Source organism: Abrus precatorius, unplaced genomic scaffold (assembly GCF_003935025.1).
Source record: "Abrus precatorius isolate BTA unplaced genomic scaffold, Abrus_2018 Scaffold9, whole genome shotgun sequence".
NCBI classification, from domain to species: domain Eukaryota; kingdom Viridiplantae; phylum Streptophyta; class Magnoliopsida; order Fabales; family Fabaceae; genus Abrus; species Abrus precatorius.
This window is the reverse complement of record NW_020874439.1, coordinates 14,679,445-14,696,282: the sequence shown is the minus strand read 5'-3', so window position 1 is coordinate 14,696,282 and position 16,838 is coordinate 14,679,445. Positions and strand designations below refer to the sequence as shown.

The window sequence follows — 16,838 nt, the reverse complement described above, 5'->3', positions numbered from 1 at the left end:
ACCAACTCATCATCCTGGTTCTTCACCACAATCATCCCAATCTTCTTTGGGACCACCTACACAGGACTAACCCACTTACTGTCAGAAATGGGATAAATACTACCTACTGCCAGTAGCTTTATGACCTCCTTCTTCACAACATCTAAAATAGTAGGATTGAGTCGTCTCTATGGCTGTCTCATAGGTCGAAACTCATCCTCCAATAAAATTTGGTGCATACAAATAGCAGGACTAATTCCAGGAAGATCAGTAAGGGTCCAACCAATGGCCTTCCTATGATCTCTCAAAACCTGCAGTAGTTTATCCTCTTGATCAGATTTGAGATCACGAGCTATAATGACAGGAAGTCTCTGGTTATCCTCTAAGTAAGCATACTTCAGATGTGCAGGCAAAGGCTTAAGCTCTATTGATGGAGGTGGAGATAGGTCAACTGCCAGTGGTGAAACATCTACTGGTGTAACTATATCTGCTGCACCTGCAACATCAACACTACAAACAGCACAAATAGATGAATCATCACAAGTACATGATGGGTTAGTGGAATCTGTGAAATCAACAAACAAATCATCTAAATTTATGCAGTCATCAACAAGTAAATCAATAACATCCAAACTGAAAATAGAATGGTTCTCTGTTGGGTGTCTCATTGCCTAAAAAATGTTGAACTGCACCAAATTGTCACCAAACTCCATCGAAAGGGTCCCTGCATGCACATTTATCTTTGTTCGCTCCTCAAGAATGGTCTCCCAAGGATCAATGTAGCATGGCTGAGCATGTCATCCTCCATCTCTAAAATATAGAAATCAGCAGGAAAAAAGAGGTCCTCAACTTTTACAAGAACATCTTCCACGACACCAAGTAGCTGCGCAGTGCTTTTGTTTGCTAGCTAGACGACAATTCCTGTAGGAATCAAATCTCCAATCTGCAATGATCTAAAAACAGATGCAGGCATAACATTAATTGAAGCACCTAAATCCAACATAGCATTTGTAAAGACTTTCTCTCCAATTGTACAAGGGATGGTGAAAGTTCCTGGATCTTTGCACTTCTGTGGTAACTCAGGGAGCAAGTCCTGTGGAATGATTGCAGACACATTCTTATTCTGGAGAAGTGTAGAACCATTTCTCCCCATACTCACTCGCTCATTACCCTTCAGCTTCCTCTTGTTAGTACACAATTCCTTTAGCAACTTTGCATATTTAGGAACTTGTCGGATAGCATCAAGGAGAGGAATATTTACTTTTATTCTAATGAACATGTCCAGCAACTCATTATCTGACTCTGGTTTTTTTCTTGCTGCTACTGGTCTGTTCGGGAAGGGAAGTGGAATATGTTTTTCATTGGATGATCACTATTATTTTCAGAATCTGGTGCTGCAGCTACAACTGCTGGTAACTCTTTTCCACTTCGCAGGGTAATAGCACTTACATTTCCCTTTCTATTCATGACTGTTTGAGAAGGAAGATTATTGGAACCTTGAGACTGAATCTGACTCAATTGAGTGGCTAGTTGTCCAACCTGAATCCTCAAATCCTGGACAGTTGCTTGCATGTTTTGTTGAAATTGCAGGTTGTTTGTAGCCATTTGTTGCATCATCTCCTGGAATGATGGCTAACTCTTTTATGCAGGAGGGGTGGTGGAGGTGGCTGTTGCCTGAATGGAGGCTGGTATTTGCCTACAGTAGGTTGAAATGAAGGTTGTTGATTTTGTTGCTGCTACCCCCATCTCAGGTTTGGATTATCTCTCCAACCTGGATTATATGTCTGGGAGTATGGTTTATAATTCTGTTGCTAGTTTGGAGATCTATATTGCTGCTGTTGGTTGGTGTAGATTCCAAAAACATTCGCATCTGTCTCTTGCAAGGTAAGGCATGAATCCGTAGGGTGCTCAGTGGAAGTACATATGCCACAGACTCTTGTTGGCTGCTCACTTGCTGCACTCACTTGTTGTTGACCAATGGCCAAATGCCTCACTATGGTGGTCAACTCATTGATTTTGTTCTCCAGCCTCTGATTTTCCACACCATAAACAACACTAGTACCAGCACCAAGTGCTATCTCATTTACTCCCCTAGCAGCTCCTCTGAATCTGGATTGTTGAGTGTTGGCTGCCATGTTTGTAATAAGTTGCCTTGCAGCCTGTGGTGTCTTATCCATCAATTCTCCTCCACTTGCTGCATCTATCATGCTTCTGTCCGTCAAAGTTAGTCCTTCATAAAAATATTAAATTAGTAACTGCTCACTTATTTGATGATGAGGATAGGTAGCACACAGCTTGTTGAATCTCTCCCAGTAGTCATAGAAAGTCTCTCCATTCAACTGCCTTATACCACAAATCTCTTTCCTTATTGCTACAGTTCTGGAGGCAGGGAAGAATTTCTCCAAAAATAACCTCTTTATTTGATTCCATGTAGTGATTGTTAAAGGTAGGAAGTAAAGCCAATCTTTTGCAACACCATCCAGAGAGAAAGGAAACGCCTTCATTTTGACATGGTCTTCAGGCACTCCTTGAGGTCTCATGATAGAATACACCACATGGAACTCTTTTAAATGCTTATGAGGATCTTCACCTGTGAGTCCATGAAACTTTGGCAACAAATGGATAAGTCCAGATTTAAGCTCATAACAAGTTGATTCATCTTCAGGATATTGGACACACCATGACTGATACACTACGTTAGGTGTGGCCAATTCCTTCAAAGTTAGCTCAGGGTTATCAGCCATATCCTCACTTTTAATCTCGGATTCACTAATAGTAGGATTAACAGTTTCAGACTCACAAAGTACACTACCACTGTTTTTATTAGCTCTTATCCTATGGATTGTTCTTTCTATTTCAGGATCAGGTTCATGCAATACACTAGGGTTGGCCCTGGTCATGTAAGGTTAGAACTAACAAGAACAACAAGTACTCAAAGAATGCATAAAGTCAGTTTACAAAGCAAGTACCATCAAAATGCAAGATATGAATGAAGTGAGACCATGATAAATCTATTTTTGGTATAGAAAAACACCACAAAAAATTTCAGAATTTTTTGAATTGATTTGCTATGGAAACTAGAGGCCTAAAATCAAGAAAAATAGGTCAATAAATGCTAAAAAAAAATTTTAGAAAACAAGCGATTTTTGAAATTTTGGGAAGCCTCAACCAACTTCATGGTTGCATTGCATAGGAAATTTTTTTCTACCCCAAATGCATATACAATATGCTCAATTCTGAGTTTTCTAGCAAAAGTTATGCCACTTTGAAGTTTCACAAAAATTTTCTTGGCCACCAAGATGTATATCTTTTTCTATTAATGATTTTTGAAATCTACAAACTCTAAACACTAATAAACACTAAAAGAAGTGTGGACAAAAAAATTCAGACCAAAATTCGATCTCTAAGTATTTTTTGGAATTTTCAAAATCGGATGAATAGCGGTGAATAGTGCATGATTAGTGCATGAACAGTGACTAATGGAACAATAGCGAATTCCTTTGTTTTCTGCCTCTACTACTCTTCTGTTTGGACATTTACATGGACAAAATTTTGTTCAACCACACAAGGTATCAAACACGAAATACTTAGTGATCAAACTGGAAATTAGGAATGATTATTGAAGAAAACAAACAACAAATCACAGAGGACAACACAATGAACAGCAGATTAATACAACAACAATGCAAAAACAAATCAATTACAAAATGCAGAAACGAAACACAGAATCAATTACACAAGAACAGAGTTTGGAAACTAACACAGAACATAATACACAATGCACAGAACACAATACACAACAAAATGCATAAATGCTTAAACACAGAATCAGTTAGTGCATATGACAAAATAAAAACAAAATGACTTATGTCCTCAGCAACGGCACCATTTTGGTAACTACGTCGCAATGGTATCAAACAAGCTAGATTTTCTCAACAATTTTGCAATACAAGGAGCAAACCTAGCTCATCTCACAAGGACATAAAATGCACTCTCTTTCGGTTCCATCATATAGTTTACAGTTAGCTTGGGGGAGGATTTGTTTTGAATTCAATTGTAAACAACAGAAGAAGAATAAAGAACAATTCCAACGAAATATGAACTTCAACCAATTCAAGATCTCAATCCCTACAATGCAATTCTCATTGTTCACACGAATACAATTCCAACGAAATTCCAATCAACACTAATTCAATTCGACATTAATAATCTAAAATCTAAATTTAGATTATGAATTCCATCAAAACAAGAACCGCAATCGCAAATCCAATACTCTGATGAAATTCAGAACAATTGATTGATTGAATTAGGTGAATTCAATTATTTCAAATCTGAAATTAACTCATTCTCTGTTTAGGATACAAACAAAAATTCAATATCATGAAAAACGTAATTAACCTAATCAGAAAAGAGAGAAAAAGGAAGAAATTCGATAGAACCTAATCCGGAACTCGAATGCAATGTAGTTCTTAAAACCTTGAACTGATTGATGAATTAACCTTGCTTCATAATCATGTTTGCTTGGCCAACCACAGGAGAGGAAGAGGAAGAAAAAGAGAGAAGAAGATGAGAAGATGAAAATACGAAAATGAAGGAGAGGAGAAGAAAGAATTTAGTATGGAGACTTTTTGAATTCTGAAAAAAATGAGGGAAAAGAATCTTTTACATGAAGTCATAACCTCTATTTAAAGACAAAATAATTGGGCTTAATTAAGGCCCAACTCCCTAATGGGGTTCCTAAACACCTAACTAAGTAATGTCAACAATATAATCAAATTTTGAAAATGTCATTGCAGGGTTGCAACATTGTGACGCATTTTTGGGCCTGAAGATGCTTGAACCGGGCTTTTCTCCCAACAGAGAAGTTGTAGATCTCTCTCTTATCTTTCCAGGGACATAAATTTTGTTCAATTCCGAGTAGTGTAGCTCCAGATATGGTCTTTGCAAGAAACTGTGTCAAAACAAGAAATTATGGCAGGAATTAAGAAAGATTTACATTTAAACCCTACATGACTTACCAACACAAATCTAAACTAATACATCAAAACAGTACACTAATCAGACTCAATTAAACCAAAAACATGGAGAGAAAGATGTACTAACATATGACTATCAATGCCTCAGCAGCCTATGCTGTTTTGTGAGGTGTTTGATGTCTGGGGTATAGATTTAATGGGCCCTTTCCTTGTTTCTTTCGGTTTTATATATATTCTTCTGGCTATTGATTATGTTTCAAAATGGGTGGAGGCTAAGGCCACCCGGACTAATAATGTTCGAGTTATTGTGGATTTTGTCAGATCTAACATCTTTTGCAGGTTTGGTGTACCTAAAGCCATCATTAGCGACCTGGGCACTCATTTTTGTAATAGGTCCATGCAGGCCTTGCTTTGGAAGTATGGGGTAGTTCACAAAGTTTCCACACCATATCACCCCCAGACTAACGGACAGGCTAAGATTTCAAACAGGGAGATCAAGGGGATTCGAGAGAAGATTGTTCAGCCCAACAGGAAAGATTGGAGTACCAGGCTTGAGGATGCTCTCTGAGTGCATAGGATTGCTTACAAGGCACTTATTGGGATGTCTCCCTACCGGGTTATCTTTGGTAAAGCATGTCATTTGCCAGTGGAGATAGAGCATTGAGCTTATTGGGCTGTGAAGACTTGTAATATGTCCTTTGATCTGGTCAATGAGGATTGGGCTGTAAAGACTTGTAATATGTCCTCTGATCTGGTCGAATGAACTGGATGAGGAAAGGAAGTTGCAGCTGAATGAACTGAATGAGATCCTCCTTGAAGCCTATGAGAACTCTAATTTCTACAAGGAGAATACCAAGATATTTCACGATAGCTCGATAGCTAGGAAAGAATTTGTGGTTGGTCAACAGGTTTTATTGTATAATTCTACGCTTGGTCTCATGGGTGGTAAGCTTTGTTCTAAGTGGATTGGACCTTTTGTTGTGCTTAATGTTTTTCCTTATGGTACAGTTGAGATCAAAAGTGAATCCACAGGTAAGAGCTTCAAGGTTAATGGGCACCGCCTGAAACCTTTTCTGACTAACCCTTCTTTGGTGGACACCATAGTGGAGGAGGTTGCCTTGCTGGACCCCACATCTTTTACACCACCATGACTCAGGGAGTTTTCTTTCTCTCTCCTTCCTTTACTTTCACTGCATATGTCTGATTCTGATTGATTAGATTATCTGGATTGATATGTTTTTGTGCCACATTGAGACACTGTGTCATTTCAGTGTGAGGGGGGGAGACTTTTTGCTTTGGGTTTGTTTTGTTTCTGGTTTTTGTTTTGTTCTTGGTTTGGTTTGGTTTTGGTTTTGTTTTTGTGTCTTGTTTCCTTGTGGATTCTTGGATTTGTATAGGCAATAAACGCCTTGTGCACTCTTGGTTTTGAGTTTCCTAATATTCCATGGATTGAATTCTGTGTGTTTCTTGGCATGTTGAGTTTATCTTGAGGTTTGAGAGGTTGTTTTGAAAGTGACTGATTTACCATGTGTAAGGATTTGAGCCCCCATCTATTATTCTTTCTTGTGTGTATGCCTCTTGATTACTTGCACATTTGCCTTGGCCTGACTCTTGTTGATGATTCTTGATTCATATGCATGTGTGGAAATGATTAAAGAAATTTTGTTCTTGAGCCTCTGGCCAAATAAGCCTACCTTGATTGAATTCCTTTGATAGCCCCTTTGAGCCTATGTTTTTCCTCTTTCTTTGTTTTGAAGCTCATTATTAGCCTTAAGTGAAAAATCATGATTACCTTAACCTTAGGAAATTTTGGAGCTTTGGCATTGTTTTGAGAACAAGTGTGGGAGTGTGTGTTCATTGGATACTTTTGAATACTGTTGTGTATATTTGTTTGGTATCTTGTCTCTTCCAATAAGTGAAGAAAAAATAATGAAAATTGAAAAAAAAAAAAAGAAAAGAAAAGAAAAGAAAGAGAGACAAGGTAAGAAAAAAAAAGGAATAAAAGTGTTTGAGGGAGCCAAGAAGAGGATTAGAATTAGAGGTTTTGGGTATATTGACTTGGTCCCCATTGCTCCTCTATTCCCTTTAATTTTAGCTTCTTATCCATATTTTATCCTCCCTTATCCTTGGCCCTATTACAACGTCCTTGAAAAGTCCTTTTGATTTCAATATGCATATGTTTTGAGTGCTGATTTTAGAGGCTTGTCAAGTCTATGTGTTGCTTGTTTTCTTGAGTGCATTGAGCTGAAATTGAATACCTAGACACTTGAGACCTTCTGTGAGGTTTGGTTGCTTTTGATTCACCTCTTGAACTGATTGATGCTCTTGTCACGCCTTGAGATACTTGAACGATGCTCATGGCTGTTTGGTTGCTTTGACTGGGATTGTAACAGGTTCTTTGTTCCTTGCATTTTCTGAGATTCACATTGAATAATAAACTATTTTCTTTCTTGTGCTTTTCTTTTTGGGGTATTGTTGCATGTTCTAATTTTGCCCAGGGGTACAAAAAGCTAAGTGTAGGGGTATTTGATAGGCTGTATTTTAGTATAGTAATGCATATCATTATGGCCTTAATTACTCTCACATTTATGCTTAATTTCGTGGTATTATAATGTTTGTTAACTGTCTTTGAACTTGAGGGCTTAGTTGCAAAACTAAACAATTTTCGTTCTTTTTGGTAGTTTGACCATTGCTTGTTGTTAAAGCCATATCTGGAGCTACAAGACTCGGAATTGAGTGATTAGATATGCGTTGGAAAGCTAAGACACGGAGCTACAAATGTTTATCTCACAAGCTTTGTCAAATTCCAAGCCGAAGATGGTCATTTTTGAGCTCGAAAAGTACCCACGGAACTGTCCCTACATTTATCCATTTTTGGGCTTTGTTTTGTTATGTATTTCATTAATTTCTGGCCCAATTAGGAAAGCTTCGAGAAGATCCAATCATTGGGTCCAGATTCTGAGGGGGAATAACCCTAATTAAGGAGGAGAGGACCTTACGTAATTTTCCTTCAACTTTTTTAGCAATGGACAATTTGATTCTTAAAACAAAAAATTGACTTTCAGCCATGGTTACAGAGATTTTCAATACAAATGTGCTAGTTCTTCCTCAATTTATCCAATTAGAGTTTGTTTCTTCCTCTTCTCTCTTTCAATTCGCAAGTATGGTTTAGATTTATGCTTCTTGTGGTTGGGCTGTTGATGTTAATCTCTTTCTTGCATTTCGATTTTTGCTATCTGTTGTTGAATCTCTTGAGCTGTTGAATCTGCTGCTCCTTGTTCATTTTAATTTCGAATTTGCTGGTTATTCTTGGTTCTTGGTTCTTTTCAAAATTGTTGGATGCAATTTCGGTCTTTGATATGCTTTAGTATGTATTTTTTTGTTCCGGATTTTTATTGTTATTTTCCAAATTTTCGTTTCCAATCTTCAGCTTGGTATTTGGTTTTTAATTGATTAGTTATGATTGGATAAATCAACCTGCCTTTTTAATAGTGTTTTATTCTATTCTACTACAAGTGTTTGTTAAAATTCCTGAAAGAACTTGATTTTTCCAAAATCCCCCTATTGGTAATTTTAATTTCTTTGTTCATGGGAACCTTTGATTGAATCTGGTATTCCTTAGGAGACGATCTAGGTCGACCCCTAGCTGCATTTAATTGCAATATTTTTTATTGAGTACGGTTCTCATTAGGGAACATGCGTGAGATATGCTGAGAGTAAATTGGTATGTAAGTATATGCGCTCTAAGGAGTTTGGCTAGGGTTTTAGCTCTGACCTTGAGTTCAATAATTGAATCTAATGACTAAAAGTAAACCTTTGTGAAAATTTTGTTTTCTTTCTTTTTGAAAGTAAATGAGTAGTGTAACACTAGCTGGGTAATGATTGGAACTCAAGGAAAAAGATGAAGCTAGTGAGCTTGGAACACATAGAGAAAGTGCATTGTGGCACGGATATAAGTACTTGCCAATTCTCTATATATATGTGGTTCTGAATAGTTGATGAAATTATGTGAAATGTTATATTTGGCCAGCGCCTGTGTGCGTGATTAATGGAGTGAAACTCTGAAAATGTGCATGACTATTCAGAAGGCAAATATGTGGGAATTCTCACTCCCTGTGAAGGAAGTCACAAGGTTATTTTTTAACTGCTATTGGTGAAAGATAAGGAGGATGTAATGCCCTGAATTTTTGTAATATTGATTATTGTTATATATATATATATATATGTATATATGTGAATGGATGTTGGAATTTGCACTTGAGTACGTGATGATGATGTGAATGTGTATAAATGCACATGGATGCGTATAAATGTATTCGTATATGATTGGACTGGATTGATTGGGCTAAGAAACAGGTTAAGTGTGTAATACTGGGGTGTTCTCGCTGTAGCGAGAAGACCCTGGGAGGAAGACGTGAAACTGTCGCCTACTCACTGTAGCGAGAGGTCCCTCACTATAGCGACAGAGTAACAATTTGGGGTGCATTTCTAGGTACAATCTCGCTGCAGCGAGAGGGTTTCGTTGTAGCAAGATTCTACAGAAACCAGGATGCAGTTTTCTTTGATATTTTCTCTTAGTAGAAGTGGGACAGCATTTCCATGGACTTTGTTTCTGGGTTGCCAAGGACCAGGAACAACCATGATGCCATTTGGGTGATAGTGGATCGGTTGACTAAGGCTGCACACTTTCTCCTGATTAATATGAAGTATAAGTTAGAGAGGCTTGCGGACTTGTATGTAAGGGAGATAGTCAGGCTGCATGGAGTGCCAACCAGTGTAGTGTCTAATAGAAACCTGAGGTTTACCTCAAGGTTCTAGGAGAGCCTGTAGAGGGCGTTGGGCACTAAGTTGAAGCTTAGTTTGCGTATCGTCCACAAATTGATGGGAAAACCAAGAGAACTATCTAGTCCCTAAAAGACTTGTTAAGAGCTTGTGTGCTAGAGCAGTAGGGGACTTGGGAAGAATGCCTGCCGCTGGTGGAGTTCATATATAATAACAACTATCATGCTAGCATTGGGATGGCACCATTTGAGGCCTTATATGGGCAGAGGTGTAGGACTCCATTGTGTTGATATGAGACTAGAGAAGCGGATCTATGTGCGTCAAATATGATCCAAAGGCAGAATGAGCAGATCAAGATGATCAAGGAGAAGATAAAGGCTGCACAGGATAGGCAAAAGAGTTACTATGATAAGAGAAGGAAGTCGTTGGAGTTCCAGGTAGGAGACCATGTGTTTTTTAAGGTCTCACCTGTGACCGAAGTTAGCAGAGTCCTGAAATCTCAGAAGCTATCTCCTAAATTCATTAGGCCATTCGAAGCACTGAGTAGAATTAGTCCTACAGCTTACCGGATAGCGTTGCCTCTGAATCTCTCAAAACTACATCTGGTGTTCCATGTGTCACAACTTAGGCAGTATGTGCCAGATCCTTCCCATGTGATTGATCTCGACCCGGTTCAAGTAAGAGAAGACTTGTCCTATGAAGTATATATGGTGAGGATTGCAGACCACCGTACTAAGCAGTTGAGGGGCAAGGAAATCTCATTGCTAAAGGTGATTTGGAGCTTAAGTGATGAGGGAGATGCCATCTTGGAAACGGAGAGTAGAATGAGAGAGTTATACCCGGAATTGTTTGTGTAATCTATGCGCTTGGTTGAATTTTGGGGAGGAAATTCCCTAAAGGAAGGGAGAGTTGTAATGCCCCGAATTTTTGTAATATTGATTATTGTTATATATATATATATATATATATATATATATGTGTGTGTGTGTGTGTGTGTGTGTGTGTATATGTATATATGTGAATGGATGTTGGAATTTACACTTGAGTGCGTAATGATGATATTAATGTGTATAAATGCACATGTATACGTATAAATGTAATCGTGTATAATTGGACTGGATTGATTGGGCTGAGAAACAGGTTAAGTGTGTAATACTAGGGGTTCTTGCTGTAGCGAGAGATCCCTCGCTGTAGCGACAGTTTGGGATGCATTTCTGGGTGCAGTCTCACTGCAGGGAGAGGGTCTCGTTGCAGCGAGATTCTGCAGAAACCAGAATGTAGTTTTCTTTGATATTTTCGCTATAACAACAGGGGTTGTTGCCGCAGCGAGAATGTGGCGACCAGAGGGGTATTTTAGGGGTTACGGTTTGGGGAAAATCATTTTCCAGTTCTCCCTTTGAACTCTCTCTCATTTCCCTCGATCCCTAAGCCATTCTTATCGATTAAACTGTGTCCAAAGCCTTTTGGGTACAAGATTGAAGGTTGGAAACACATTTGGAGCTGTTTTCTTGATTTTCCTTAGTTCTCATGGGTTTCTTCCATGTATTTAGGACAAAATTCATGTGGGGAGCATCTTTTTGGTTGAGCTCCTTGGTTGAGTTTGTGCGTGGGTCTTCAATTTGAGGTAAGGGGAAACTCTAACCTATCTCATTTTGCTTGAGAATTCGTTTGTTTGCTATATTTTGTAATGTGATTGAGATATGATGTGTGAACTTGCGTATTTTGATGGACAATGCGTCGGGTAGGATCTTGATGATGCTGAATAATATGAATGGTTGAAAGGATTGTGTGGAACATAGTGTGTATAATGGAATAAATTGCTGGATGAGTATTATGTTGAAATTGTTGTCCGTGTGTGTTGAAAATGTTTTGCGTTGAATGTAACGTGAATGAATATGGGCACTTGTGTCGTGTGTTGTGAACAAATGTGGGCCTATGTGTCGTGCAATATGAATGACTATGGGCATTGTGTCGTGTGTTGTGAATGAATATTGTATGTGGCTAAAATGTGTGTGAATGGAGCATGATAAATGTCATTATAATGATCCTATTAATGGTTCAGCCATACACTAGAGGTGTGGAAGATGGTGACACCAACGGTGAGTGTGGGTGCACCACAGGCCACACACTCTCCTCCTGACTAGACCTTTGACCACTACCTTTTGCCGAGCGACTCGTGACCGTACATGTGGTATCCATGATGCGGGGGTAGCCAGCGACCATCCATGGTTTGAATTTATTATCATAGTGTCACAGTGAGCGTGGCTATGTGCAGTGAGCGCATATGTGTGCGTGTGTTTGTGAAATATGGTTATTGGTGTAGTGAGTACATCAGTTGTGAACTGAAATGGAAAGTATTAATTGTGATAGATTATGCTTATGTAAAATGTGTTAGAAATTATGTGAAATATTCGAGGTGAGACTCTACATTTGTTGGTGTGTATTAGATAGTGTAGAGTACTTACCCTTACATTTACTTTTTGGGTGATCAAGATGATCAGCACTGGAATCAGTGAAAGGATGGATTAAACTACTATAGGACTAGAAATCTATTAGAACTATGATGTAATTGAATTAGTCCTATAGCAATGATTTGATGCAAGTTGTAACCATCCTTATTTTGAAATATTTTAATGAACTATGTCTGGGAAAAACTATTTTGAATAAAATTTTATTCTCTCCCATTTATAAAATTTGATATTTAATGAAATTAAATTTAAGGTATTATAGACGACCTCGACGTCTAGGGGATTTAATGGAGTTAGGTGACTTACCAATAGCCCTATAAGTGTCCTAGGCCCCGAAACTCTGGCTTGGAGTCTCCACACGATGCTCTTTTATCCTGACTTTCTCCTGAGGCTTATCTTATTGGTCGAGTTAGATCAGTCAATGGAGGTTTAAGTGCCCACTATACATGTGAAATGTAGGGTAGCTAGTGAAACTCCCAATAAATTTTGAACAATAGGATTGTTATGGATCTAGAGTCGCATATGTAACATCCTCAAAATTTGGTCCATTTCTTTTAACTGATTATCCATTAATGTATTTTGTGGAAATGTTTTTCCTTTTCTCTCTTTCTCCTTCTTTTCCCTCTTTTCATTCTAAGTTATGCTCTATTCCACTGCTGTCATGATGTTGTTATTTATTTTATTATTATCTTTTTTGAAACATACCTAAATTCCTCTTGCAAGAATGAATGCTTTGTAACTCCCTTAGAACCTAACACTAGTAATTAGAAGGCTTTCTTTCCCGCCTTTTTTTTTAGCACACCATGAGTTACACCTTTCAAATTCCACTAGAGGCAATGTAGTTATTATTCACCCACCATTATACTATCCCTCCGAAAACTACTCCTCTTCTAATCATTAACTTACGTGAGAATGTTCGGGGAGTGAGAATATAAATCTCCTTGTTTGTGTTAAATGTCCATTGTAATTACTTTCATTGTTTCGAGTAATACGATGCAAATTGTAGTAGACTCTTTTATCCTATACATCTATCCCAAAAAGAAAAGAGAAGAACAACATTGGGTGCAGTCTTTGTACCTGATTAGGAGCCTTTTTCGTCTAGTTATTCATCTTTCCACGCAGTCCATAGATTGATATGACTCCTCATAAAAATTAACTCTAAGTGGAGTGTCATAAATTAATAAGGAGAGAAGTAAGGGGGCTGAAACATCGCTTGGTTATACATAGTAGAGAGAGAAACTAAACTTAGTGGAGGGGTTATATGATTACCCCCTTAAAGCTGGACATTACTGATAAATCCATATTTTACTAGTATTTTACCTTAATTTTAATACCTCTAATAAAGAAAACATGTTGAAAAAAGCAGAAAAACTCAAAAAAATAAGAGAATGATTAAAGTTTTCACTAAACACATAGTTGTTTTAGAATTTATGAATTTTCTGTGTAGAAATTAATAATTCAATCATATTTTTGCAGAAAATTCTGAGCTAAGTTCATGAGGTTGGAAGATCAAAGGAAAGATAGAAGGAAAGTAGCAAAAATGGAATCAAGGAACAAAGTTTAATGAAGCAAGAGCTAGGTGTGGTCACTATCGCTAGCGAAAGTGATTGTTCCAGAGCTTGAAAGTGAAGGGAAATCTGCACGTGATCACTTTCACTGATGAAAGTGAGCGTTCTAGATAAGCTTCAAGCATAGCAAAGCGCGCGTGATCACTTTTCATGGCAAAAGCGATCGTTCCAGAGAAGCCTCTAGGAATTTAAACTGCACGTTATCACTTTTGTTCACAAAAGTGATTGTTCTAGAGAACCTTCCATCAATGCAAAGTTGCGTGTGTCTCCTTTTGCCAACAAAAGTGAACACGCGTAGATCTCGACCTCAGCGTGGCTACTTTTGTGAAGAAAAGTGATCACTCCAGTTATGAAAAACATCAGAAAGGCCTTTGCGTCTGTAACGCCCCAATTTTTGCTCCCCTTTCTCTGTTTTTGGTGATTTCTGGGATTTTCATGGAGTTTCTCCATGTGTTTAGGCCGAGATCTGTGTGGGGAGCACGTCTGAGGCTGAGTTCGAGTGTGGGTCTTCAATCCAAGGTAAGGGGGGGAACTCTACCCTATCTCATTGTTGTTATTTGTTGTTATTTTGTTGAATATTGCTATGTGACCAAGATAGAGGATAGGGATTGTGTGTTGGATGAAATTGATGTGCAATGCGATGTGTGTTGGAATAGTTAGGCCCCGTAGGTGTGATTATGTGTGATGGAATGTCATTGATTGGTGAATTAATGTTATCGTGAATAAATGAAAGCTATGTGTCGTCTGTGGATAAAATGTGGGCTGTATGCCGTGTAACATGAATTAAATACAGGCTGTGTGTCGTGTGTAAGCATGAATATTGCGTGTGTGAATGAAATGTATGTGAATGGGCCGTGTTGGCGCTGTTATAATGTGTTATGAATGGTTCAACGATAAACTAGGGGTGTGGAAGATAAGGACGGTAGAAATACCTTGGAGAGGAGAGAGTGGTGGTGACATCGACTGTGGAACGGGTGCACCACGAGCCACACACTCTCTTCCTGACTAGACTGCTGACCACTACCTTTATTGAGCGACCCGTGACTGCCCACGTGGTATCTGTGAGGCGGGGGTAACCGGCGACCATCCATAGAAAATATGTTATCACAGTGCCACAGTGAGCGTGGCTGGCATGCAATGAGTGCATGACACTATTGTTTGTTAATTTCATATATATATGATTGTTTGGTGCCATGAGTGCATCGGCGACAAATTGAAATGAAAATGTTATTTATGTGTACTTTGCGTGTATTGAGTAGTGTAGAGTACTCACCCTTACATTCATTTTTCAGGTAATCAAGATGATCAGCATCGGACTCAGTGAAGGGACGGATGGATTGCTATAGGACTTACATTTTATTTTGAAAATGTTGTAATTGAACTAGTCCTATAACAGTTATTTGATATTAATTTATAACCCTTCTCTTATTTCAAATAATGTTATGAAAATTTGGTTATTCAAATTTGTGAAAATATTATTTAATTGAAATTAAATTTAAGGTGTTACAATTTTGGTATCAGAGCAGTTCATCCAAACCAAACTTGGGTATCGGGCTGAAGCGTCCAAGATAAGTGTTGATTGTTTTGTTTGCCTAAATTATAAATGTATCATTGATTTGAAGTGCTGGACTGTGATTGTTAAATTATGTAGCTTAGATTATGGCTGGTAGAGGTAGAGGTAGAGGTAGAGGAGCTAGAGGCTCCAATGACCTCTTGGAGCGCATGGCTTAGATTCTGGAAGCCATGGTGCACAATCAAGGCAGAGAGTCGGCTGAGTATCGAGGGTTATCTGCCTTTACTAGGCATAATCCTCCAAAGTTTGAGGGTGGATTTGACCCCGAAGGAGCTCAACGGTGGGTGTCACACTTCTAAGGAGAAGTTGATTAAACTAGCAAGTGTACTAGTGTTGATGTAGCAAGTTATAAAAAATGACAGAACTGTGTTAAAGTCCTAAGTATCGATCTTAGGGAATAAAAGTATTCAATTACCACTTCACAAGGCCACAATTAGTTGAGCTTAATGAATTTCAAAGAGTGTTTGGAATTAAAATTGACAAATATTGAAATCAGAAGAAAAACAGAACAATGAACAAACAATTGTGAGAAAACAGAGGTAGAAACCATAGCTAGGGAGTTGCTTCACGAAAACTCCAATGTTGAATCAATAAAGTTCTGAACTTACAAGTAATTGGAAAGAATGATAATCAGTTTCACGTTGTATTATTCAGAGGTTAATTCCTTAACTCAGTGAACCTAACATTCAATTAAACCACTCTAATTCCTTAGATCTGATTCAATTCAATGTTGCTTTAAGTGTGAGAAACCAGAGGATTGCAAGAGTTCCTCTGAAATTAGTTAATCAAATTTCCATTCAATTACTACGTAAAGTGCAGAATCAACTACTCAATCCATTCCAAAACTTGAAATCCAGATCCAGAATCAATTCAACATGTTTGTTTTGGATCTATAATGCCTAACTATGAAGAAATAACAAAGCCATTGCAGCAGAGAAAGAAAAAGAAAGAGAAGAAGAGGAAGAACGCAGAAGAAGCATCTTCAACCGATCTTCAATCCAATTCCTCTAGGTTGAAGCTCGATGTTCGTCCCCACTCTCTCTCTCAAACTCTCTCCACACCCAAGAACTAAGTGAAAATGAAAAATGAACAAAAGATCCTAAAATCTGAGTGTTTCTGCAATTTATAGATTTTCCCGCCTCTGTGCGTTATCACTTTCATTCACAAGAGTAGCCATGCAGAGGCTTCTATGGTATTCTGGAAGACTGGAACGATCACTTTCATTCATAAGAGTGACAACACTAGAGGTCGAGTTGTGCGCATGTTCACTTTCATGAGTAAAAGTGGCCACACGCATGTTGCCTTGGTACCTTCTCTATAGAACATCCACTTTCGCCAACAAGAGTAACCATGCGCTACTCGCTGTGTGTGAAGCTCTTCTGGAACGCTCACTTTCGCCAGCAAGAGTGGTTACGCATAACTTTGCAAAATTTAAAGTCCTCTAGAATGCTCACTTTCGCCAGCAAAAGTGATAACGCACAACGTGTTCTTC

General features: G+C 38.3%; 1 protein-coding gene across 1 annotated transcript; it reads left to right on the top strand.

Annotated features, from left to right (window-relative positions):
• Positions 1-10,063: 10,063 nt before the first annotated feature.
• Positions 10,064-10,594, top strand: LOC113850869. Its single transcript, XM_027481393.1, has one exon. The coding sequence runs from the start codon at positions 10,064-10,066 to the stop codon at positions 10,592-10,594; it is 531 nt and encodes a 176-aa protein (XP_027337194.1).
• Positions 10,595-16,838: the final 6,244 nt, after the last annotated feature.

Excerpts from the sequence above, each read along its gene's own strand:
- LOC113850869 (XM_027481393.1), top strand. The coding sequence starts at position 10,064 with ATGATCCAAAGGCAGAATGAGCAGATCAAGATGATCAAGGAGAAGATA.